The 25,330-nt window shown below is 45.1% G+C and overlaps 1 protein-coding gene across 1 annotated transcript; it reads left to right on the top strand.

The window, feature by feature from the left end:
- The first annotated feature begins 3,970 nt into the window (after window positions 1-3,970).
- Window positions 3,971-24,132, top strand: TBC1D20 (TBC1 domain family member 20). The gene is made up of 8 exons (XM_004433855.3): window positions 3,971-4,153; window positions 14,186-14,371; window positions 16,525-16,605; window positions 18,987-19,173; window positions 19,337-19,438; window positions 20,373-20,514; window positions 21,347-21,534; window positions 21,803-24,132. Exons 1-8 carry the CDS (start codon window positions 4,084-4,086, stop codon window positions 22,056-22,058), a joined length of 1,212 nt encoding a protein of 403 aa, XP_004433912.2. The 5' UTR covers window positions 3,971-4,083; the 3' UTR covers window positions 22,059-24,132.
- The last annotated feature ends 1,198 nt before the right edge of the window (window positions 24,133-25,330 follow it).

Here is a 25,330-nt window from a genome sequence, read left to right as displayed (position 1 = left end):
GAAATTTTTAGTCACTTGCTGTGTAACAAAAAAAACACAAATGTATCTCAGTTTCTGCAATTCAGGCATCGAAGTGTGGGTTAGCTGGGTCCTTTGTTCAGGGTCTCACCAGGCTAAACTCAGGTCGTCAGCCAAGGCTGTGATCTCAACTGAGGCTCGGGGTCCTCCAAGCTTACTGTTGGCCGAATTCAGTTCCCTGTGGTGTAGGACTGAGGCCCTCGGCTCCTCGAGGCTGCCCACCATTCCCTGCCATGTGGCCCTCTCCACAACACGAAGTTCCCTTCTTAAAGGCCAGCAGGAAAATACCTCTGCCACTTTGAATTTGGCCTTCAGGGAAGGCCTGCACCTTCTTTTAAAGGACTTGCCCGATTAGGTCCACCTGGGCCAATCTCCCTTTTGACTATTTCAAAGTCAACTGATTTGGGACCTTCATTGCATCTGCAGAATCCCATCATTTTCACAAGTCCTGCCCTCACCTACCACAGAGACCTAACTGATGCCCCTGAGCTCCACATTCAATCATGAATCTCTTGGTTTCTGGGATTTTCCATGTTCTCCCAGCTTCTAGGTTGTCCCCTGTCTGACCTATTCTCAGTTGGCTCTACAGTTGCCTGGTTACTTGTGTCTCTTCCCCATTGGAAGCTGAGCAACTGAATATTTGTCACTCTACGTCCCAGCTCACAGCCTGGCACAGGTTTGGTGCTCCGTAAACACTGTTGTATGCATAAGTGGAGGTGATTCTTATATGGAGATGAGAATTAATCTAGATGACATCAAAGACCACATTCAGTGCTAAAATTCTTTACTTCCACTCTGCTGACTCCATCCAGTACAAACTCTTGAGTATGGTTTAAGAGGTCCTGCCTGACCCGCCCCTGCACACTGCTCTGCCCTCAGTAGTGTCGAAGTCCACTTTCTCTTTCATACTGTGCTGTAAGAACACTAAACCATTTCCAGTTTCTAGACTATGGTTTACTTTCTCGTAGCTTCATGACAGTGCCTGTGCTATTTTCTCAGCCTAGAATGCTCTTCCCTACATCAAGTGACTTACTGCTACCCATCCCTTCATATCAGCTTGGAAATCACTACCCCAGGAAATTTTCCTTCATTGCCTTCTCCTGCCCCTGTGTGTGGTTGGTGCCCCTCTTCAGGCTTCTATGAGCATCTATGCTTCTTTCTCCTTTCCTAGAACTTGTCACCTCTTGTAAGTTGAAGAGTCCATCTCCCCTACCAACCTGAGCTGTCTCAGAGAGCAGAGAATAAAACTTCATTATAGGGGCCGGCCAGGTGGCGCAGCGGTTAAGTGCGCACGCTCCGCTTTGGCCACCCGAGGTTTGCAGGTTTGGATCCCGGGCGTGCACCGATGCCATTGGATGGCTGCGTCCCATATAATGTAGAGGAAGATGGGCACGGATGTTAGCCCAGGGCCAATCTTCCTCAGCAAAAAAGAGGAGGATTGGCATCGGATGTTAGCTCAGGGCTGGTCTTCCTCACAAAAAAAAAAAAAACAAAAACACTTCATTATGTTGGGTCACAGCACAGGCCTCATCCGGGTAAAGACCATGAATATTTGTTGCACAAACAAATGGGTTCCGTAATCTCCATGTTTGTGATTTGGGATCTTCCACGATATTCATGCTTCCTAGTGTCCTGGGCCCCATGGCAGGCCAGCCCAGCATGCTCTGGCTCACCTACAGGCTCCAAGCCCAGGCCACAAGGCAATGCATGGCCATCACAAAAGCTTGAATCATAGGCTGGCTGCTATTGGCCCAGGAAGGCTTTTTAAAAATTATCAGCTACCACTTAGACCTCCTTTCAAAGAGAGTGGGCATGGGGAATTATGAGGCAAAATGATCGGCATTCCTGGTCACGCCGTCATTCAGAGCTCCATAGTGATGAACTGCAATTAGGCAATGTGCTGGCCAGAAGATGGGGGACCAGCCTGAGACAGGAACTGGTTTTCTCCATGGGACACCTTGTTCATCTTGCTGAGAACTTGACAGTAGCTTGACCCTCTCTCCCTTTTCCCTGAGAGCCAGCCACTTGCTTGTGTTAGAGAAAATGACAGCTGGCCCAAGCCTCACAATGCCCACTAGAGTTGTGATGGTGGTGGTGGTGGGGAACAGGTCACTGTCCCATCACTACCGCAGACAAGAATCCACCTGGCTCACTGGCCAGCACAGTAACTGAGAAGGGAATAAATACCCCAAATTGCTTGAGCATGTTACTCCCAAATTGGGATGACTTAATTCTTTCTTCAGGGCAATCAGCATCTAATTTTAACCTCAACTGCAATTTAGAATAAAGACTAGAAATGTTATAAACTCCCAGTGTTAATATTTTTGCATCAAGGGATCTATATGGATGTGATACTTTAAATTCTTACAATATTTAAGGTAATTTTGAGAATTCTAACAGATTTCTTGTACTAATTTTTTTTTTTTGAGGAAGATCGGCCCTGAGCTAACATCTGCCAATCCTCCACTTTTTTTTTTTGCTGAGGAAGACTGGCCGTGGGCTAACATCCTTGCCCATCTTCCTTCACTTTATATGGGACGCCGCCACAGCGGTGCGTTGGTGTGCACCCGGGATCCGAACTGGCATCCGAACAGGCGTACCCCGGGCCGCCGCAGCGGAGCGTGCGCACCTAACCGCTTGCGCCACTGGGCAGGCCCCTCTTGTACTAATTAAAAATGTATATTGAATAATAGATTTAGACTTGTGATTTTAAGTTGAAATCTTACTAAATTTGTATTGACATTTAAAAGAACTCAAGACTCAATGTAGTTATAAGTTTAATGTATTTCATTTACAAGAAATACATAAGGACTCAAGGCTTTGTTAGAAAATTGGGATACTTAAAGGAAAGTGAATTATTAAATTTATAAATGCAATTTCAAATCTTCAAATGAATTTAACCAAGTTTATTAATGGGACCAAAGAAGTGATTGTTAAAATTTGCTAGAGTTATGGATGGAATTTTAAAATTTGTCAGTTGAAATTAAGGAATAACTAGGTTTTGGGATTTCTAATTCTAATAAGTTGAATATTAGTTTAAAAAATTAACTTGAGAGTAATCGTTTCTGCTCATGAAAGCTACCCAGAGGACTTTTTGAAAGGCGTTACAATGTAATGGTGGATCAGGGAACCTGGATTGAACAGAATGAAACCAAGAGGTGCCAGTGGTAATACGTTCCATTGGCTGGACGTCTCTGGAGAATAGAGAACTGTTGTGGTAGGCATCATCCAGCAACCAGAGTCATGGGAACTTCAGAATGGGGACCTACCATTGAAGATTTGGGAGGTGGAGCAGTTTCTGGTCACAACAGTGATGTGACCCAGGGAATGGGAAGCCGTTTGGAGAGAAAAGACTGTCACTGGAGATGAGCAGGAGGTCAAAAACCTGATAAAACAGATGCTCGTTTTGGATGAGTGTCCAGTTTTATATAACTCGAAGGAAGCACTGTTCACATAATCGTCTATGTGAATGGCCCCTCCTGGCGTTGTGCAGTGCACAACCTGCGCAGCCGTATGCGATGGTTCTGCAAACCCTTAAGTCACCAAGTATGACGACAGGAGTCCATGTGGGGAGGCGAGACAAGAGGTAAAATCCTTGGTAAGCAAAAATAATAGCTCATACTTGTGGAACAGTTCCTATATGCTTGGTAGTGTTCTAAGCACTTTCCCAATAACACTGTGAGCTCAGTACTTTTATTATCATCAGTATCATTTTACAGATAAGAAAAGCAAAAATGGCAAAATTTGGTCCTGCCTGAACACTTTCGGTCAAAAGCGCTAACGCTCCACAGTTCAGAGGGAACCAACTCTCGCCGGCGCGCGTTCCCTGCGCTCTTCGTCTCGCTGTTTAGCGCGCCTGCGCCCGCCTCCCGCCCCCGCGTAGCGGACAGTCACGTGCCGGGCATGGGCGGGGCCCGCGCGGGGACGCCTGCGCGCCTGCGCGCCGCGGGCTGACCGAGCCGAGCCTGGCCGGCCCAGCGGGCGCTGGGTCCCGCGGCCGTAGCCGCGTCTTCTCTCGGCTCCGCCGCCAGCCGGGGCTCGGGCCCGGGCCCGGGCCCCCGGGACATGGCTTTCCGGAGTGCGCAGGGCGATGGCCACACCTCCAGCCGCTGGGACGGCGGCGCGGAGAAGGCAGGTACGGAAGCCGGCCGGGGTGCCGAGGAGCGGCCTGCGGGGGCGGCCTGAGGGGCAGGGGACAGCTGTGGGAGGAGCGGGCCGGAGGGGCGCGGGCGGGCGCCGGGGTCGCGGCGGCGGGAGAGGAAGGGGCTGAAGGGCCGGGCCGCGTCTGGAGGGGAGAGAGCCTGGAAGCGGGGAGCCCTGGTGGCAGACTCGCGTCCCGGGGGAAGGACGGGGCGGGGGCTGCGTCCGGCCTCGTCACGTCTGGAGAGGAGAACTGGGGCTCCCTGATAACTGAGGCCAAGCCTCACCCCTGGTCGGAGGCTGTCCGGCCACGTCCGCAGGCCCCGGGCGCCTCCTCCCTAGTTGTAAGGCAGGTTTCCCAAACTTCATTCATCTGTCGCCGGCCTGATTTACACGGCGTGCGTGTACCACCTACTTCTTTTAATTGCCGCAGAACCACCCTTTTCAAGTGTACAGTTCAGTGGTTCCTAGTCCACTCACAAAGTTGTGCGACCATCGCCGCTCATTCCAGAACATTTCTAATTCCAGAAAGACCCCACCGCTCCCCATTCCCCAGTCTCCAGGGCTCCTCTGCCATCTACTTTCTGTCTCAATCCTGTGCCACCTAATTTAATGTTTAATTATGTAAAAAGCAGTTCTCTCTATTTTTTATATTGTTTCATACTAAGCAGTAATTTCTATGAAATCATGGTTTCCTTGTGCACTATGGTTTCAAATATGTTTTACATACATTTAGTACATGACAGTTAAAATTATTGATGTTTATTCTGTACCAAGTAAAATAATCCTTTTTCCCCCTGGGGAAGACTAAGGTAGCTTCCCTAGTTTTCCATCTTCTGATGGGTGGTGCCCATAATAGAACCAGCCACCTATTCAACCCACATATTTTGATTGGTATCCACATCTTGTTCTCTAGACTCTCTTTTTTTTTTGGTGAGGAAGATCAGCTCTGAGCTAACATCGGTTGCCAATCCTCCTCTTTTTGCTGAGGAAGACTGGCCCTGAGCTAACATCCGTGTCCATCTTCCTCCACTTTATATGGGACACCGCCACAGCATGGCTTGACAAGCAGTGCATCTGTGCGTGCCCGGGATCCGAACCTCAAGCCGCCAGCAGCGGAGCGCGCGCACTTAACCGCTATGCCACTGGCGGGCCCCTAGACTCATTTCTGATATCCCCTTTTTCTCCTTTTCTAATCCTGGGTAGAAATGGAGCTCACTCCTCATGTTACTGCTCTGGGCCCTTTGGCCTTGTAACCCTTTGCTGGTGTTCGTATGACATCTGTCCTCATGGCTTAATAGTCAGTGCCCCAAGTGGTGTGGATCTTGTGACCTGTTATAGTGCAGCTGTGCCTAGGTTGCGAGACTTTACCTCCCAGTTTTCTTGATTTTTTTCCTCTGGATGAATGGGAGGAATTTGGAGATGAGAGTTTGTTTTTCCTCTTTGTTTTGTTTTTAATCATATCGGAGAATTGGCAAAGTTATTAACACTAGAAACCCTCCTTTGTGGAGTTTATGATCAGATTGGTTTACTCTCTAGAATATTTTTCTCCGTTGGGGTAAAGCAGTCTTTCGTAATACGTGCTTGTCTCCATGTTTCAGGTAGTTAATGAATCTCTGCTGATTTGGGTACTGTTTGTTGAAACTAATTAGGACCTCCAAAAACAGAGTCTGCTTTGTTTTATTTTGTTTTTAGTAGGAACCTTACTCAGAATAAGGTAAAGTTTTCCTCTTCCACTGTCTTTCTTTGGTAGAGATACGAAGTTCAAGCATAAATTTTTTAAAATTATTGTCTTGAGGTCATACTGGCTTATAACATTGTGTACATTTCAGTTGTACATTATTATATATCAGTTTCTGTATAGACTGCATTGTGCTCCCTGCCAGTAGTCTAGTTTTTATTCATCACCATGCATATGTGCTCCTTTACCCCTTTCACCCACCCTCCCACCCCCTCCCCCTCTGGTAACCACTAATCTGTTCTCCTTATCCTTAGTTTGTTTATCTTCCACATACGAGTGAAGTCATAAGGTGTTTGTCTTTCTCTGTCTGGCTTATTTCACTTAGCATAATACCTTCAAGGTCCATCCATGTTGTTGCAAATGGCACAATTTTGTCCTTTTTTATGGTTGAGTAGTATTCCATTGTATATATATACCACATCTTTATCCATGCATCTGTTGGTAGGCACTTGGGTTGCTTCCATGTCTTGGCTATTGTGAATAATGCTGTGATGAACATAGGGGTGCATAAATCTCTTTGAATTGTTGATTTCATGTTCTTTGAAAATTTTATTTATTTATCTTTTTCCCCCCAAAGTTCCAGTAGATAGTTGTATGTCATAGCTGCACATTCTTCTAGTTGCTGTATGTGGGACGCAGCCTCAGCATGGCCAGAGAAGCGGTGCCTCGGTTTGCGCCCGGGATCCGAACCAGGGCCACCAGCAGCGGAGCACGTGCACCTAACCGCTAAGCCATGAGGCCGGCCCGATTTCATGTTCTTTGGATAAATACTCTGTAGTGGAATAGCTGGATCATGTTGTATTTCTATTTTTAATTTTTTGAGAAATCTCCGTACTGTTTTCCATAGTGGCGGCACAAGTTTGCATGCCCACCAGCAGTGTATGAGGGTTCCCTTTTCTCTACATCCTCTCCAACACTTGTTATTTCTTGTCTTGATAATTACAGCCACCCTGACGGGTGTAATCTCATCCTGATAGGTGATATCTCATTGTAGTTTTGATTTACATTTCCCTGATAACTAGTGATGTTGAACATCTTTTCATGTGCCTGTTGACCATCTGTATATCTTCTTTGGAAAAGTGTCTGTTCATATCTTCTGCCTGTTTTTTTGATCTGGTTGTTCATTTTTTTTGTTGTTGAGTTATGTGAGTTCCTTATATATTTTGGAAATTAACCCCTTGTCGGATATATGATTTGCAAATATTTTCTCCCAGTTGGTGGGTTGTCTTTTCATTTTGTTCATGGTTTCCTTTGCCTTGCAGAAGTTCTTTAGTCTGATGTAGTCTCATTTGTTTATTTTTTCTTTTGTTTCCTTTGCCTGAGTAGACATGGTATTTGAAAACATACCAAGCATAAATTTTTAAGTTAATTTCCAGTGTCAACATCAGTTCCAGGGATGGGGTAGGGAGGTGTCTGTCTGTCTGAGGGGATCTCTCTCTCTCTGACTGACTCTTCCATTGTTTTGATTAAGGCTCAGCATTGCTTAGTTTGAGTTTAACTTCTATTTAAAGATTGTAAAGCTTTCTTGATATGCAAGCTTAGACCAAATAATAAGTATGGAATTTTGTACTCTCACATAGAATTCCATGATTAAGTCTGTGGATCGTTTACCTGATGTAAGTCACTTACATGTATTTTGCTGATACTGAAAAATTTTTAGAAGAAGCATAGCAGTGCTCGTCTTTAGTCCCTGTCCTTTCTTTGTATATTAAGTTCCCCAAGCCAGATGCTTTTGCAGATACCTGTTGCTTTGAGGAGGCAGAAATCTTTACCTAGGTTCTGTAACCAGAGTTGGGAGAGGTTTGAGACAATAACCAGCTGAGCCATCTTTATCTGAACTGTTAAGAACCACACTTAGTGCATTTATTAAAGTAATCGCTGTAATGGAGAGCAGGCCAAGTAGTGCCTGTACCATTTCTCTTTCCTTTGCTGAATGAATTACTTTTCAGGCATCAGGGATTTATTTATGGCAGGGTCTTATTTTGCAGCCAGCTGTAGGATAGTCATTTCAGGGTAGTCATTTCATTCTGTCAAGGTTAGGATAGCCGAGACCTCTGCTGTAAAGGAATTTGGAAGATATCAGCTTTGAAATATCTAATACATCTCTCTCGTAAGTGGGGCAAAAAAAAAACTGGAGAAGAAAGGATTTGGGGGGATTTGGATTACATATATGCTACCTCCAGATGAAATCTGGGCTTTTATCCCAAGCCCAAATATAGCATTCTCAAGTCCAGAAATGTGTGTCCCACCCCAAAATCCATATATAAAATTTATCTTAAAATAGATAGTAGACGTTAACTTTAATCTTTTCCTGAGCATCCCAAGAATAACTCGATGATTTTTCTCTTTCCGAGATGAAGAGGATATGTGTAAATTAGTTGTTAATTGAGGCTCCGCTAACCTTCTCTCCCTCATTGTGTAGGCTAGCGCTATAACTTATCACTCGGTAATTTATACATCTCTAGCTCACTGGAGTTTTCTATTTTCTCTTCCCTTTTTATGTCACAGTGAGAGCTATGTATTAGGTGCAACAAATATTTATGTGCTGGGGAGTGGCATACGTAGTGCCTTCCTCATCTGCCATTAACATTGAATCACTACAGTGTGGGATTGAGGAAGGTGATATCGGGGGCCTGAGCGGACAGCAGCTCAAATCCACAACTGAGCAGCATCCTACTTTGAGAAGTACCAGTAGCTTTAGAAAAAGGCCAAAGAGTGTACAAATCTATTTAGAGTTGTGCAGTGAGCATATTCTTAACAGAGCATGGGGAAAATAATTTTTTCCAAATTTTTCCAAAGGAACAATAGCTAAGCTAAATTATGTATTCTATTCTGCACATAGTTATTGAGTTTCCACAGAGCACCAAAAATGAGAAGATAGTAGGAAATTCTGAAAAGCAGGATTAAAAATAGAATATGAACAGAGCATTAAGAGAAGGAAGTATTGGAGCTGTGGTTTGGGTGCAGAATTAGTTAAAATTCTTGCAGATTATTTGCCAAAACCTAATGGAAATCCAGCTGATTGCAGACAGTGTTATTTTCCCCAACGGTTTTCCTTTCCCCCAGATTGCTGAATAACTTGGAAAGAGGGGCAAGGTGGATATATGTCTAAACAAATTGAGGAAAATTTTCCACATTCTTAGCAAATAGGTTAACAGTATTTCTAAATGTCAGCTTACCTCAACCAGTATTCAGTATTACCATTTAAGTGTTCTTAATTTGTGATATGTAAAAAGTACAAGGGCACGCTGAATAAAAAATAAGTAAATATAATATCTGGTGGATTTTTAAATTTGTTGGAAATTAATTCCTGCTCATATTTTGTCTCAGCCTGTGTTGTTATATAAAAAGTCTTCTCTGTTTCCTACGTCTCTGTGATCCCTCTTTGAAAACATACAGCCTTCTCTTCCAAAGGAAGGCCCTTTGACTCAAAGTAGAATCCCCCCTGTCTCCCCCGTGAGTGCAGGATAAAACCCAGACTCCTTAACAGGGTAAATCCAGCCCAGACTCTTCCATTAGCCACATTTACTGCAGTCCTTTCAGCCTCCGTTCTGTCCCTTGACCTAACACTTCAGCCTCACGGAATTTCTCTGTGTTTTCTGGGCATGATGTTTCTTTCCTGTGACAAGGTCTTTGCACCTACTCTTTCCTCTGCCTGGAATGCTCTCTCTTCAACACATTCTTCAATGTGCAAAGTTTTCTTTTTTTTTTTTTTATAATTTTATTTATTTATTTTTTCCCCCAAAGCCCCAGTAGATAGTTGTATGTCATAGCTGCACATCCTTCCATTTGCTGTATGTGGGACGCGGCCCCAACATGGCCGGAGAAGCAGTGCGTCGGTGCGCGGCCGGGATCCAAACCCGGGCCGCCAGCAGCAGAGCGCGCGCACTTAATCGCCAAGCCACGGGGCCGGCCCCATATACATATATTTTCTTTTTTTTTTTTTTTTTGAGAGGAAGATCAGCCCTCAGCTAACATCCATGCTGATCCTCCTCTTTTTGCTGAGGAAGACTGGCCCTGAGCTAACATCCGTGCCAATTTTCCTCCACTTTATGTGGGACACCGCCACAGCATGGCCTGACAAGCGGTGCTTCCGTGTGTGCCCGGGATCTGAACCCGGGCCGCCAGCAGTGGAGTGCGCACACTTAACCGCTATGCCATGGGGCCAGCCCCTCGAAGTTTTCTTTAAGGAGGTATCAGAACATATTCTTGGTGAAGCCTTTCCTGATTGCCTCAGACGTAGTCATGCTGTCTCTAGATTTTCATAGTTGTTCATGATTCTATTATATGTAATAATTGTTTGTGTCTTTCCCTACTATAAGCCTCTCAAGGGCTGACAGGGAGTTGTATTCTTTTTTTTTTTTTTTTTGAGGAAGATTAGCCCTGAGATAACAGCCGTGCCAGTCTTCCTCTATTTTGTATGTGGGACGCCACCTCAGCATGGTTGACGAGTAGTGTAGGTCTGCACCCAGGATCTGAACCCACAAATCCAGGCTGCTGAATCAGAGCAAGTGGAACTTTAACCACTATGCCACGGGGCGGCCCCACATATTCATCTTTTTATCCCCAGTATAGTGCTTAGTACAAGTAGATGCTCATTAAATGGCGGACTGATAAATGATGGATAGACTAATGGACAGGTGGATGGATGGATGGAAGGACACAGCCAAGCCAAGAGCTTGAAGCACCTGATAAACAAACATTTGACTAGTTAGGTGCTGTGCTGCCAGAGGGAATTGGGATTTGATTTTTCATGATTTCTAGGTAGAGTAACCATTTAATTTAGCGTCCAAACTGGGACATTTTTGAGAACGCAGATAGTAGGAGGGGTTTGCTATGAACAATTATGCCAAGACTATAGGCGTAAACCAGGAACCTCTCAGACAAACTGGAACAGATGGTCACCCTACTAGATTACCAGGGAAATAACAGTCTAGCCAGGAGAACAGGTTTACCTGCGTGAAAAGTCGCCTGTGCTGTTTTCCTGTCTGCAACTCCAGTTGCCGGTGACTCCAAACCAGTTGGTGCCTCTGTTTATATGGTTTATCTGTCACGGCTCTCATAGGTAGGTAACGAGGACCATTAGTATCAACTTCCGTTTGTGTTAATAATGTGCAGCTTTGTCATGGAAACAATTTGTAGACTGTTGTCTCCGAATAGAACATTACTGAGGAAAGCTCCTTAGTGTCCGTTCTAAAACTTCATCTACTCTCCAATGTGAGTCCCTTCTAAAGCCTGACCTACTTCCAGTGTTATCTTTCACTTTACGTTCTCTCTAGTGCCTTGCACCTAGCATGCGCTACATAAATATTGTTTAATGAGTCTGTGTACAGTTAAATGAAAAGGCCTTGTGTTTTCCGTCTCCAAGCCTTTCTTCTGCTCCCTACCCCTCCTCCCAGCCTCTTGAAATCCCCCCTTCCTTTTTAAAGTGCGCTCTTCAGTAATGCCTTCTCACATTAGCCTGAGAGCCACAGCAGACTCTGAGCGCTTGGTGTCCACACGTACCTTTTTTTGGCAGTTATAGTGCACTGCATTGTGACATCTCTTTGGTGTTGTCTTTTTAAACTTTTCTTGTGTTTGCCATTCCTAAAATTAGGCATTCTGTATGAAGACTCCGAGAGCCCATTACCCCATTATTTTAAATAGAAAAATAATAAGATACACATCAACCACAAACTCTCAACCAGTTTCCTAAAAGTAGTTTAAACACAATCAAATGCCTGTGTATAAATATCAAAATATCACATTAGATGTAAGATGCTTAAAACATTTCTGGCTGATCACAAGTAATTCATGTGGTTGTTAAGGAACAGTTATTTTGTGCACAGAATCATGCCTCTCTTACCACCAGCCACACTGTAGACCCAAGTATGCCCTTTGACATTCTGCTTTTGAAAACATCTTTATGTGACTCTGATGTTTCACCAGTTGTATTAACATGTAACTGGAGACTTTTTCCACATGTGGTTTTGTTTAAAAATGTAGTATTGAATTTTGGTGACATACATATACATTTTTCCTCTATAAACATCAGGAAAAAATTATTATATTAAGAGATATGTGTGCTGTGTGAAGTTGGTATTAAGCAAGAACAAGCACCCCGAATAGCTAAAGCAATCCTGAGAAAAAAGAACAAAGCTGGAGGCATCACAATCCCTGACTTCAAAACATACTACAGGGGCCAGCGCCGTGGTGGAGCGGTTAAGTGCTCATGCCCCACTGCTGGCGGCCCGGGTTTGGATCCCAGGTGTGCACTGACACACCACTTGTCAGGCCGTGCTGTGGCGGCGTCCCACATAGAGTGGAAGAAGGTGGGCACGGATGTTAGCTCAGGGCCAGTCTTCCTTAGCAAAAAGAGGAGGATTGGCATGGATGTTAGCTCAGGGCTGATTGTCCTCACAAAAAAAACAAAAAAAAAACCAAAACATACTGCAAAGCTATAGTAATCAAAACAGCATGGTACTGGTACAAAAACACACACACAGATGAATGGAACAGAATTGAAAGCCCAGAAATAAAACCACATATACAGACAGCTAATTTTTGACAAAGGAGCTAAGAAGATACAATGGAGAAAGGAAAGTCTCTTCAATAAATGGTGCTGGGAAAACTGGACAACCACATGCAAAAGAATGAAAGTAGACCATCTGCTATCGCCATTCACAAAAATTACCTCAAAATGGATCAAAGACCTGAAGGTGAGACGTGAAACCATAAAACTCCTAGAAGAAAATATAGGCAATACACTATTTGACATTGGTCATAAAGGAATCTTTTCGGATGCTGTGCCTACTCGGACTAGGGAAACTAAAGAAAAAATAAGCAAGTGGGACTTCATCAGATTAAAGAGCCTCAACAAGGCAATTGAACCCAGGATCAAAATGACAAGACAACCCACCAGCTGGGAAAAAATATTTGCAAAACATATATCTGACAAGGGGTTAATCTCTATAATATATAAAGAACTCACACAACTCAACAACAAAAAAACAAACAACCCAATTAAAGAATGGGCAGAGGGGGGCCGGCCCCGTGGCTTAGCAGTTAAGTGCGTGTGCTCCGCTACTGGCGGCCCGGGTTCGGATCCCGGGCGCACACCGATGCACCGCTTCTCCGGCCATGCTGAGGCCGCGTCCCACATACAGCAACTAGAAGGACGCGCAGCTATAACATACAACTATCTACTGGGGCTTTGGGGGGAAAAAATAAATAAATAAAAATCTTAAAAAAAAAAAAAAAAAGGGCAGAGGAAATGAACAGACACTTCTCCAAAGAAGATATACAGATGGCCAATAGGCATATGAAAAGATGTTCAACATCACTAATCATCAGGGAAATGCAAATCAAAACAACACTAAGATATCACCTCACACCCATTGGCTATAATTACCAAGAAAAAAAACAACAAATGTTGGAGGGGATGTGGATAAATGAGAACCCTCATTCACTGCTGGTGGGAATGCCAACTGGTGCAGCTTCTCTGGAAATCAGTATGGAGATTCCTCAAAAAATTAAAAATAGAAATACCCTATGATCCAGCTATCCCATTACTGGGAATGTATCCAACGAACCTGAAATCAACAATCCAAAGAGGCTTATGCAGCCCTATGTTCATTGCAGCATTATTCACTGTAGCCAAGAAGTGGAAGCAACCCAGATGTCTGTTGACTGATGATTGGATAAAGATGTGATATATATATACAATGGAATACTACTCAGCCACAACAAAAGACAAAATCGTCCCATTTGCAACAACATGGATGGACCTGGAGGGTATTATGTTAAGTGAAATAAGCCAGACAGAGAAAGACAAACACCACATGATCTCACTCATATGTGGAATATAAACTAACACGGAGAGAACTGTTTAATGGTTACCAGGGGCAAGAGGGTTGGGGGGTGGGCACAAGGGATGAAGGGAGACATGTATATGGTGATTGACAAACAATAATGTACAACCAAAATTTCACAACGTTATAAACTATTAAGACATCAATTAAAAAAAGAAAGAACAAGCATTCTATGAGGAAAGCATTAACAGTAACTGTTAGATATGTCTGAATTTACTGAGCATTTATTATAATTGTAATTCCTTGGTTGTTACTTATACGGTATATCTTCTTAGTGTTTTGCACATCATGTGCTAATTAAATGTCTGTAGGTTGCCTTTAAAAATACCTGCCTGTACCTCAAACCAAATGAGATTGAGCTCTGAATAGAAAAGGTACACATGCCGATTAGGCACACATGCATGTGCCTAATGCCTTTTTCCCATTTGTTTTGCAGGCTTTAATGCCAAAAGGAAAAAAAAGGTGACAGAGATACACCAGGCTCTGAACAGTGATCCCACCGATGTGGCTGCCCTTAGACGCATGGCTATCAGTGAAGGAGGGCTCCTGACTGATGACATCAGGCGAAAAGTGTGGCCCAAGCTCCTCAATGTCAACACCAGTGACCCACCTCCTATATCAGGTGATGGGGTGGGGGGCACTGTGAGGGGAGCTTGTCTAGCAGGCAAGGAAAAAAGAATTCCAGGATCTGTGATTTATTATGCTCCTTTTAAACCAAGAGTAGACGAGTAAATCTAAAGCATGTTAGGGTATGCTTGGGCCCACTCTGAAAATAAGGCCAAACTGATAAGTAGAATTTTATTCAAAAATAGAATGAGCTTTTATTAGGTAGGTAGTTATCTTTTATTGGCTAGGTTAGGGAGTTTATTAAAAATGCATATTCTGAGGGCTGGCCCTGTGATGTAGTGATTAAATTTGGCATGCTCCGCTTTGGCGGCCCGGGTTCATGGGTTCGGATCCTGGGCACGGACCTACACCTCTTGTCAGCCATGCTGTGGCAACGACCCACATACAAAACTGAGGAAGATTGGCACAGATGTTAGCTCAGGGCTAATCTTCCTCAAGCAAAAAAAGAGGAAGATTGGCAGCAGATGTTAGCTCAGGGTGAATCCTCTTCAGCAAAAAAAAAAAAAAAAAAAAAGCATATTCTGGTCTGTATTCACTTAGAGGTGGGCTGTAGGAATCTATTTTAACAGGCCTGCCACCTAATTCTGATAGAAATGGACTACATTTTGAGAAACATTAGGCTATGGGGAGAGATAATACTTCTAAGGTCCTTAAAAAAAAACAAAAAACTTTTTATTGGGAAATACTAAGATCCTTTTAAATTCTAAAATTCTGTAATTCTATGAAAAGCTGTTACGTAACAGGTTTGCAAGGACTGTGTAGTGAAAGGAGTTTCTTGTATTTCAGTGCAAAATACAAAAGAAAGTACTGCAGAACAGTGAATCCACTTTGTCATTTATTTACTCAACAAACATTTCTTACTTTCCTGCTATGTGTGGCAAAGTCCAGGCGCTGGGGATTCTCTCATGCATTTGGCAGATAGTATAGTTGTGCTCCTATTGTGTGCCCAGTACTGGAGATGATTAAAATGGCCTCTGCCAATAAAAAGTTCACAGTGTCATGGTGTAGCCGAATAATCTTAAGTTGCCACTTGTTATTATCTTTGAAACTGGCTGGCTCAGAGTAGACAGCTTTTTTTTTTTTTTTTATAATTTTATTTATTTATTTTTCCCCCAAAGCCCCAGTAGACAGTTGCATGTCATAGCTGCACATCCCTCTAGTCGCTGTATGTGGGACGCGGCCTCAGCATGGCCGGACAAGTGGTGCGTCGGTGCGCGCCCGGGATCCGAACCCGGGCCGCCAGCAGCGGAGCGCACGCACTTAACCGCTAAGCCACAGGGCCGGCCCTAGACAGCTTTTTTGTTGGAAGGAAAAGGCATTGCCGTATTCACACACTAAATCCAGAGGTGATATTCCTCTATCAGATTCCAAATTTCTCATCTCTTTATAAGATGCATTCTGCATGTGGGGAAGTATTATACAGGCTCCTCTGGTAGCTTTTGATTTTGGTTGTGAAGGAAATGTGCACTTGTTATATAACACTCAGTTTGGGTTGAGGGACATGTATACCTGTTATATATATAATAGCTAGAGACTACCTCCTTACTTTCATACTGATTGAGCTTATCAACTGAACACAAGTACTATCTCCTATTTGCAGTCTTAGTTTTAGAATTTCAGGATCAAGAGAGGTTAGGTTCTCCTTTATATTAATTTATCTCAATACTGCTTTCTGAACAGCTCAGTGCTCCGTAGACTTTACAGATGTTAGAGTTTTTTCAGTGGTCTGTGGTTTCCACATTCGTGATCTTATTGATCTTTGCAGTAATCTGAGAGGTACATATGGAAGGGAATAGCCCCATTTTACAGATGTGGACCTGGAAATTCAGAGCAGTGCCCCAGTGATGCACAGTGGTAGCCTACACTAGGCCCCTGGCCTCCAAACTTCCCTGCTGCTCTTTCCACCTCACTCTGTTGCCTCCTGGACAGTCTGTGTCCGCTCCTCTTACAGTCATCGTGACTTGCATGAAACAGCATGTTTGGAACTGAACTGGGGATTCCCCTCCAAATGTTGTGTCTTGAGTCATGTCCTCTTCAGGAAAAAGCTGAAGTGTGTCCTCCAGGCCTTTGGTGTCATACCAGAATGTTTCGTTCCTGATCTGGCTTCCCAGACATTCCTACAATAATGTGTTTCTTTGCCTCCGATAGGGCAGGACCTACGACAGATGAGCAAGGACTACCAACAAGTGCTGCTGGACGTGCGGCGATCTTTACGGCGCTTCCCTCCTGGTGAGACACTCTCTCGGCCTGCCTCTTGGGCGTTGCTGTCCCAGTTGCACTTACTTTCTTGTGCTGGTGCTTGCCAGTCCCAGGGAGTTTCCATCCCAGCACACACGTGACCTAACACGCAGGAGGACCGTGCCTCCTCGGGGACCCTTCGTATTTGCCATCTGCTGAGCCGTTCTTTGATTGACTCGGTCGTGTTCAGACCCTCACTGAGAAAGCCGGAGCCAAAGCGGATTTCCCTTGGCCTAGAGGTGATGAATGAGAGAAGAGGGTTTTCCGCCTTTCAGAGCCACAGAAGAGACTTCACAGGGATTGCTAGAGCCATCAGTCTGGCTTTAAAGAGCAGATTGGTTTAGAAGTGGGCACTAACAAGAACTATTAATATCCTCATTTGATTAGACTTATAAATAATGATGTCTTACATTTACGTATATTGGGTCCCTTGGACTGCAAGGGAGGCCATTCCCTGCATGTTTAAAAGGTCTATTCCTAAAATTGCCTCCCCATTCCAGGAAGAATAAGAAGAAAGACCATTATCTCCATTTTCACAATGAAGGAAACTGGGCAACAAACCTCACGTTTATGATCTATTTCTCGCTGACAACGCCACCTTTAGGTCCATGAAGAGAGGAGAATTGCTAGAGGGAAGAAGAGCTTCTAAACCTGTTGCTTCCCTCTTCTGTACCCGTGCTCTGGCTTGGATTTTGTCTGTTAAAGGGCCGTCTGTCCTGCTTACTCCCTGGCTCCCTGGAGAGGCTCTTGTGATTCCTGTGTAGCCAGTAGCCTGCCATCTTGGTTTTGATGTCAGTGGTCCAGTCCGCTTTCTCTATCCTGCTGGTTTGGATGAAACCACATAGGACAGATGCCTCCCATTTTCCCCTAGGTGACCTGTTTTCCCTCTGAACTCTATTCTTCTTCCATTTATGTAACATCAGTCTGTGATGTTCTTTCTGTAGGCTGAACTTTCCATAGGGTTTCATATTCTTTGTACATTCATGTTCTTCTGAGCTTAGCTGACCACTCTTATACTGAGAATCCAAGCAGAGTATAATTTTTTCTCTCAACTACTTTCATGACTTTACCTGTCCATAGAACTAGGTTTACACCGTTTTCTGTTTTATTTTATCTTTTAGAGTATGCCGTTTTGAGAAGGGGTGGGGTAAATAGAGGCAAGAAATGAGCTGTGTTCTCACTTTAAACCCTGTGTTCAGTTTAGTCTGGGCCCTTTTGTTAGCTGTCTTCTCTCACAATATCTGTTTTTAAATGGAAAAGCTAATGGTATAAGAAAGCTGTCCTGTGTGCTGTTCTTCTAAAGCAGCTCACAAGGCCAAGGTTTGGTATCTTTATACTAAAAGCCAGAGGAGCTGAGGAGCTACACTGACCACTGCCACATACAGCCGCCTACTTGGAAAGAGCTCCCAAGACAGGCTCCCCTGCATCTGTGGATCGAGGAGATTGGTCTCTCCTGTGATATTTAGTTTTGTTTAGAGGGAAACATGCAACTCCTAATTTTTTTATTTTTATATAATTTCATACCTACAGAAAAATTGCAAAAATAGGATGAAAATCTCCCCAGATACCTTTTACCCAGATTTCCTTATATGTTAACATTTTACTCTATTTGCTTTACACTTGCTTTCTATTTCTTCTTTATACACACACAGTTTTTTTCTGAACTATTTAAGAATAAATTACAGACATGGTACCCCCTTACCCATAAATATTTCAGAGTATATTTCCCAAAAACAAGACTCTTGCATAATCACAGTACACTTATCAAAATCAGTAACAGCTTTGAAAAGTACTGTTATCTGATCTACAGACTTTATATTCAGATTTCACCATTTATCCCAGTAATGTCCTTCCTAGGAAAAGGAAATACAAATTCATGCATTTCCCACTCAGTCATTGTATCTCTTTACCCTCCTGTAATCAGGAATAGTTCCTTTGCATTTTATGACAGGCCAGTTATTTGATAAAATTTCCCTCAGTTTGGGTTTATCTGGTATTTACTCATTATCAGGTTCAGGGTTATACACTCTTGGTAGGTATTCCACAGAAATGGTGCTGAGTTTTTTTCAGTGTATCACTTCCGGCGGCACACGCTGTTGAATAGTCACCCTGCTGGCAACGTGAACTGTGGTGACTTCATTAAGGTGGTGTCTGCCAGGTTCCCCTACTGGAAGGTTGCTAGTCTGTGGCTCTTTCCAGTGTGCCAGGTGGTGTCACCGGTGTGTGAATCTTGATAAATGTTGCCAAATTGTTTGTAACTTACTTTCTTTTATTAAACACTTTCTCTGAAAATCCATTGCTGACCATCTTCCTTACCTCGCTGTTACTACGCTGCTTGCCATGTTCAAGTGCATCTCCCTCCTCCTCCCCAGGCATGCCAGAAGAACAGAGAGAAGGGCTCCAGGAAGAACTGATCGACATCATCCTCCTCATCTTGGAGCGCAACCCTCAGCTGCACTACTACCAGGGCTACCATGACATCGTGGTCACATTTCTGCTGGTGGTAGGCAAGAGGCTGGCAACATCCCTGGTAGAAAAATTGTCTACCCACCACCTCAGGTACCACTGCAGAGGAACTTAAGAGGATGGGTATCACTCCTCAAGCCCCACTGGGGATAGCTCCTCAGCCCATTTTCTAGTCAGTGTACTCAATGGTTTGAGCCCCATTCCACCCCTCTAAGTGTTTTGGTCAGACCAAGCTCATTGAATTCTCTCCCTCTAGGGATTTCATGGATCCAACAATGGACAACACCAAGCATATATTAAACTATCTGATGCCCATCATTGACCAGGTGAATCCAGAACTCCATGACTTCATGCAGAGGTATATATGTGTCTGCATTTATGTGTGTACACCCACACCCCCCCTTCAGGTTTCTCCTAGCCTTTGTTTCTTCCCCACAAGTCTAGCTCAGTTGCGTCATCCTCTTATGTTGATTAGTGTTAAGTTCTTCCGAGTTGTCCTTTCCAGTTACCGGCGATCTGGATAATGTAGTTCTGTACACAATCTTGGAGCACTTTTTGGTTGCTGTGCTCTTTGGGGATATGAGAGATGTCACAGCCCATGCTTTCGAGGAGTTTACATTTAGTGGGGAGAGGTGGACAAGGTGAGTATGCCGAGGTAGACTTTGAGGTTATTGCCACAAGAGAGATACAAAGTCCTGTAGGATCTAGAGGCGAGAAAGATAAGGGCATCTCTGGATTGTTTTATTCACCAAGTACCAAGGAGAAGAAATATTTCTTTCACAAGACTTTTTTTTCTCTTCTATTTCATTGGAAATAGGTCCTTGGTCGATGCTTCTCTCTCTCTCTCTTTTTTTTTTAAAATAATGGCTATGTCTTAAGGTGTTTCAGTCATCTCATGTTCACTGAAAAATTAATATGATTGTGTTTTCAAGCCTGAGAATATGTGCCTCTGCCCCCCAAAAGGGTCTGACTCTCTCAGAAGGAAAATCCTGGGATAGTTCTGTGGAAACGGCTCCTTCTTGTTCCTGTGGTTGACATTTATTGGCCATTAGGAGAGCACCCGGTGAGATAAGGCAACCAGGGCCCTGTTGTGGTGTTAGTGTCACGATAGTGGGTACATTTTAAGGACTTTGTATTTTGTAAGGAGAAGATGCTGAATTCCTAGGCAACTGAATTTTCCAAAAAGTGTATTTCCCAGATGCTTCCTTCTCGCAGCAGTGATGACAAAGGCCCAGAGAGAGGGAAGGGGTGACTCAGCAGGGAAGCTAACATCTGGATTTCCTTGCTCCTAGTGCCGAGGTGGGGACCATCTTTGCCCTCAGCTGGCTCATCACGTGGTTTGGGCATGTCCTGTCTGACTTCAGGCACGTCGTGCGGTTATACGACTTCTTCCTGGCCTGCCACCCGCTGATGCCCATTTACTTTGCAGCTGTGGTAGGTACAGGCAGAAGCAGCAGCTAGGTTCACCGTCACTTATTCCAGCTTGATCATTTTCCCTGACGGGAAACCTGGTGATTGTGGAACGATCCAAAAGACAGCATCTCCCAGGCTGATGTCCTTGGATGCTGTTCTGTGCACTGTGAATGGGAGAGTCATGGGGAAAAACATGTTCCGTGTAAAAGTACATTTGGGAAATGCTGGTTAAACAAGTTAAACAGATTTGTTTACTTTGTGATTCTTCAGAACCTTTAAAATTTGCACGTGCATTGTGAGTTATGTGTTCCTATTGACATCTCCTGAAACTAGTACAAACTGCCGACTCCGGGTTTAAGTAAAGAAGAGGTGTGGTATTACAGTAGAAAATTGAGATGGCTTATGGGGGGTGGGGGTCCAGTTATGAGAAGGGCCTGAATCATCCGGGGTGGGGGTGGGGGGGTGGAGGTCGGGACTCAGAGGCATTCTTCATTGCTCTTGAAAGGAAGCAAGACTGTTCTTCCTACTGTTTTGAACCGTTTCTCCCATGCTGGAGCTCCAGGAATCTCCAGTAATCCCTCTCCTTTTCTTCCTTCTAAAAGAATCTCCTTCATTTAACTGGTCAGCCTTTCACAAGATGGGTGGAAGTTTGCCTTTGGCAGGAAGGCTAACCCAGTAGGAAAAGCACTCAGATATGTACAGTATTACTTCCTAGATGGATGCAAAAATTTGCCGAACATTTGGGGTGAACTCTGTCTGTTACCAATTTAAATTTATCTCTAAGGAGAATGAAATGCAAGTGGCCCAGGCCCTGTATGTTCTGGTCTCTGATGCAAGGCCTTGCTCCCCACAGATCGTGTTGTATCGAGAGCAGGAAGTCCTGGATTGTGACTGTGACATGGCCTCGGTCCACCACCTGTTGTCCCAGATCCCTCAGGACCTGCCCTATGAGACGCTGATCAGTAGAGCTGGAGACCTCTTTGTTCAGTTTCCCCCGTCTGAACTTGCTCGAGAGGCAGCTGCCCAACAGCAGGCCGAGAAGTGAGTGAGGCCAAGGCACTGATTGAGCAGGGGTGTTAGCGAACAGAAGTGATGGAGGGTTGTGTCTGGTGGGACAGCGCTGGGGAGATGTTTCCAGAGACCTGAGCTTGTGCTAGTGGAATCCCCACTTGAGACTTTACGGGTCTTTATCAAGAAGAGTTTTCTGAGCAGTGGATAGCTCTGCCCTCAGCCTATTTGATCTAGTTTTTCTTTTCTTCTCTTCTTCTTTCCTGCCATTTCCTTCTTTCTGTCTCCTTCCCCTCTGCAGAACGGCAGCCTCTACCTTCAAAGACTTTGAGCTGGCATCAGCCCAGCAGAGGCCTGACATGGTGCTGCGGCAGCGGTTTCGGGGACTCCTACGGCCTGAGGATCGAACGAAAGATGTCCTGACCAAACCAAGGACCAACCGCTTTGTGAAACTGGCCGTGATGGGGCTGACGGTGGCACTGGGAGCGGCCGCGCTGGCTGTGGTGAAGAGTGCCCTGGAGTGGGCCCCAAAGTTTCAGCTGCAGCTGTTTCCTTGAAGGCCAGAGACACTTCCTTTTACATTATATTAAGGTCTCACCCTTCTGTGGAAGGGTTGGGAGGGGTGGAATTTCCTTTATTAAAAGGGTTTCTGTCAAGGGTTTTCTATTCCTGCCGTCCCTCCCTGCCTGTCTATGGTTTGCCTTTGCTTCAGAGGCCAGTGGCGGAGCCTGCCTGACACCGGGCACTTGGGGGCCTGGGCGTAGAACTCTCTCCTCCCTCACAGGGGCCTTCTGAGTGGGCTCTCCACTGCCTCCTCTTGTGTTGGAGGAAATGGATTTCTTTAGCTCCCAGCTGCCTTTGGGACCTGCTGGGCCTGGTTACTGGGGAACCTCTTAGCTGCCCAGTACTAAGTAAGCTGGACCACTGAATGCCCTCCTCACAGCTCCTCCTGTTCTGTCTGCTTCAGCTGGACAAAGCAGGGAGCTGCTGCTAAACAAGTCAGACCTTGGAATGAAGGCAAGGGGGCAAAGGATGCTATCCCAGGATCAAGATTGCCTCTCTTAAGAGCAGCTCCATTAGTTGGTCAGAAAGCAGAGAGACAGATGTGAACTAGGTTACTAGGTAAATCTTACCTATTTTCAGCCTAGAAATCACTGGGGCATTTCCAGTCAAATGGGAAGGAATCTTAAGTTTTAGGGCCCAAAGACTGGTTTTGCCTGCCTTTTTTTGTGCTTTGTCTCTTCCACAAGCCACACAATGTTGCTTATAAAAGACACTTTTATTACTATTTTTAGAATTACATACACCCAACGTGTCAAGTACCTTCACTTTAAAAATAATAGTTCCTTCATGGAAAAAAAATAGTTCTCATCAGAAGGATGAGCTTCTAAGACCCTGAAGTTTCCTTTCTACTCAATTATTTAACATTTCACTTTAGCCAGAGTTGCTCTTTATAAACAGCCCACACTCCCAAGTGCCCACTTGTCCAGCGTCCCTTCCTTCCCGTTCTCTTTAGATCCTCTTTCCACTCCCAAATAGGCACCCACTCACTACCATGGCTTCCTTCTTTTGGTTTGCTTTATCCCCTCAATTGCTGGTCTCTCCTTCCTGGTTGGAAATGTCATTGGAAACTTGTCAGCACCCGGAAGGGGACACACTGCAGCCTGGAGAGTGTGGTAGGAGCCTGGAACAGCCAGCTCCCTGCCCCACGCTTCCTGAGGACTCTCCAGGCCTCAGGGAACAAGATGGATCATTCAGTCCTTCTGGGACAGCTTTTCCTGTAAGCAGAGCCAGGTTTGTTTTAAATTAACTCTGGCTTGAAAAAAAAGTGCCTTTTGCTGCTTTAAAGAATTAGGGTGTACAGTAAGAAGCAGCCATGTACTTTTCTTTTCCAGGTGTCTCTTGGGCACTGTTCTCTTTTGGCAGGTGTTTTCTTAAAGTGAACATGCCAGAAGCACTCTACCCCACCATAGCCAGATAGCCACACCCTCCGGGCACGCCCACTGTGTGCAGAGTGGAGGGCATTTAGCACGCCAGGCAGCTGGCGAGCCCAGAGTAGTTAGGAGAGGCGTCTACACTGTTACACTAAGCACTTTAAAACCAAAAAAAGCTCAAAGTCATGGGTCATTCTCCATAGCAGGAGTCCCACCTGGGGTGAGTGTGATGTGGGTGGATTAATCTAGAAAGTGGTGAATTCATCAAGAGAAAGGAAGTTCTTTCAGGATCCAGAGGTGATACAGTGACAGATATTCCCGGTCCTTTCCCACAGCACGTTTGTCCTCTGGTCATCTTTGCAGTGGACAGCAGAGTTGGCCCCTGCTACCACAAGCACTCGGGCCTGTCTGTAAACACTGAAGGAATTGATGGGGAGGAGGACAGGAGGTGCATGTGATCAGGGTCCCAAGGCTGCAGCTTTTGGGATTCCAGGAGGCAAGTAGTGTTGGCTTCTGTCGTGGCCTGGGAAGGAGAAAGTTCATTTGTTTTGTAGTTTTGCTGACACCAGGATTCTCCCTGCCAGTGAGAAGAAAGCATTGTCTTTTTACCTTCAGATGGTTTACTATTCTGTAAAGAATATGTGTAAATATTTTGTACAGAGCCCTGTATGGAATAAATAGCCTCTGTGTTTGCCGATGTCTTCTGTCATTCCGTCCTTGTCCACCTCTTGTTGGGAGTGGGCTCTGGCTTTAGACATCTGGCCTCAATGCTCCCGCCCTCCCAGCCCTGGCCCAGGACTGTGCTGTGGTCTGTGGACTCCTGGTTGGCCTCGACTTGCTGGAGAGCTTGGGCGATACCTGCAGCCCTGCTTCTGTCTCATCTGCAAGTATGACATGCACACTCCCGCTGCTGCCCAGGGCCACTGGTCACAGTTAAGCAGCGCGAGTGGTGTGGAACATTAGTCTGGGGTGGTCTTGACTATTTTCGCACACTGTTCTGGGGGTGCGTTTGGCTCTAAAGGCTGACGTTTGGATTTGGAACCCAGCCAGAGCCTGATGTGAAAGCAACTTTGCCTCCACATGTAATTTCCATCCACAAAGGAGCTCTTGAGAGCTGTTCTTGCTTAGCTCTTCCAGTATCCTCTCAACACGCCAGCTGTTGGCTCGTGGGAGCCCAGAGCAGTGATGAGTGCCTCCAGCCTCAGGATGGGCCAGTCGCGGAGGCAAGAATCCATGTTGTCTGGGATGTTTATTCCTGTTTCCCTGGCCCGGAGGGGAGATATCAGGGGGCCCAAGGCTGAGCTGGCATCGCTCGGCTGCTTGCCCCCGTCCCACATGTAGGCCAGCTGTCCGTGCTGCCCTATGATCTGACTCATGGAGTACACAGGGCTGGCCAGGGCACTGCCCTGCCTCTGGGAGCTCACACCAGAGAGCTGCATTAAAGGAGTAATTTGTTTTGAGTGGCAGATTCAGTGGCAGCTTCTTAGGAGTTGATGGTTGAACATAAAGAGTAGAATTTTGATCACTGGAAAATGAAGGAAGGGCCTGTGTGGGACGATAAGAAATATTTTTTTTTTGTCCCCAGTTTTCCTAAAACCCTTAGAATTTCCTGAGTGATAGGAGTACCTTTTGTTGTTCATAATGATCCCTTTTGATCCCGCCTGAGTTTATCCTAACTAGATAGCCTCAGGGTTTGGGACTGGTCACCAGAAAGACCAAGTGATTGGAGCATGGGAACTTTCAGCCCCACCCACTGACCTGGGAAGGGTGGGGAGGCTGGAGCTGGAGCTCTACAGAAACTTGATTCAGAGATGGATCAAGAGCTCCTGGGTTGGGGAACAGATGAAGGTGCTGGGAGGGAGACTCATCCAGAGAGGCTTGGGAGGTCTCCCCAC

Source organism: Ceratotherium simum, chromosome 21, assembly GCF_057802395.1.
Source record: "Ceratotherium simum simum isolate JZ-2026a chromosome 21, ASM5780239v1, whole genome shotgun sequence".
In the NCBI taxonomy this organism is placed as follows: domain Eukaryota; kingdom Metazoa; phylum Chordata; class Mammalia; order Perissodactyla; family Rhinocerotidae; genus Ceratotherium; species Ceratotherium simum.
This window is presented reverse-complemented; position numbering and strand designations above follow the sequence as displayed.

Bases quoted from the DNA above. Each gene is read 5' to 3' on its own strand.
- TBC1D20 (XM_004433855.3), top strand. From the start codon at position 4,084: ATGGCTTTCCGGAGTGCGCAGGGCGATGGCCACACCTCCAGCCGCTGG. The intron at 16,606-18,986 runs GTGAGACACTCT...CCTCCTCCCCAG, and splicing joins TTTACGGCGCTTCCCTCCTG to GCATGCCAGAAGAACAGAGA. The intron at 19,439-20,372 runs GTATATATGTGT...CCTTGCTCCTAG, and splicing joins CTCCATGACTTCATGCAGAG to TGCCGAGGTGGGGACCATCT.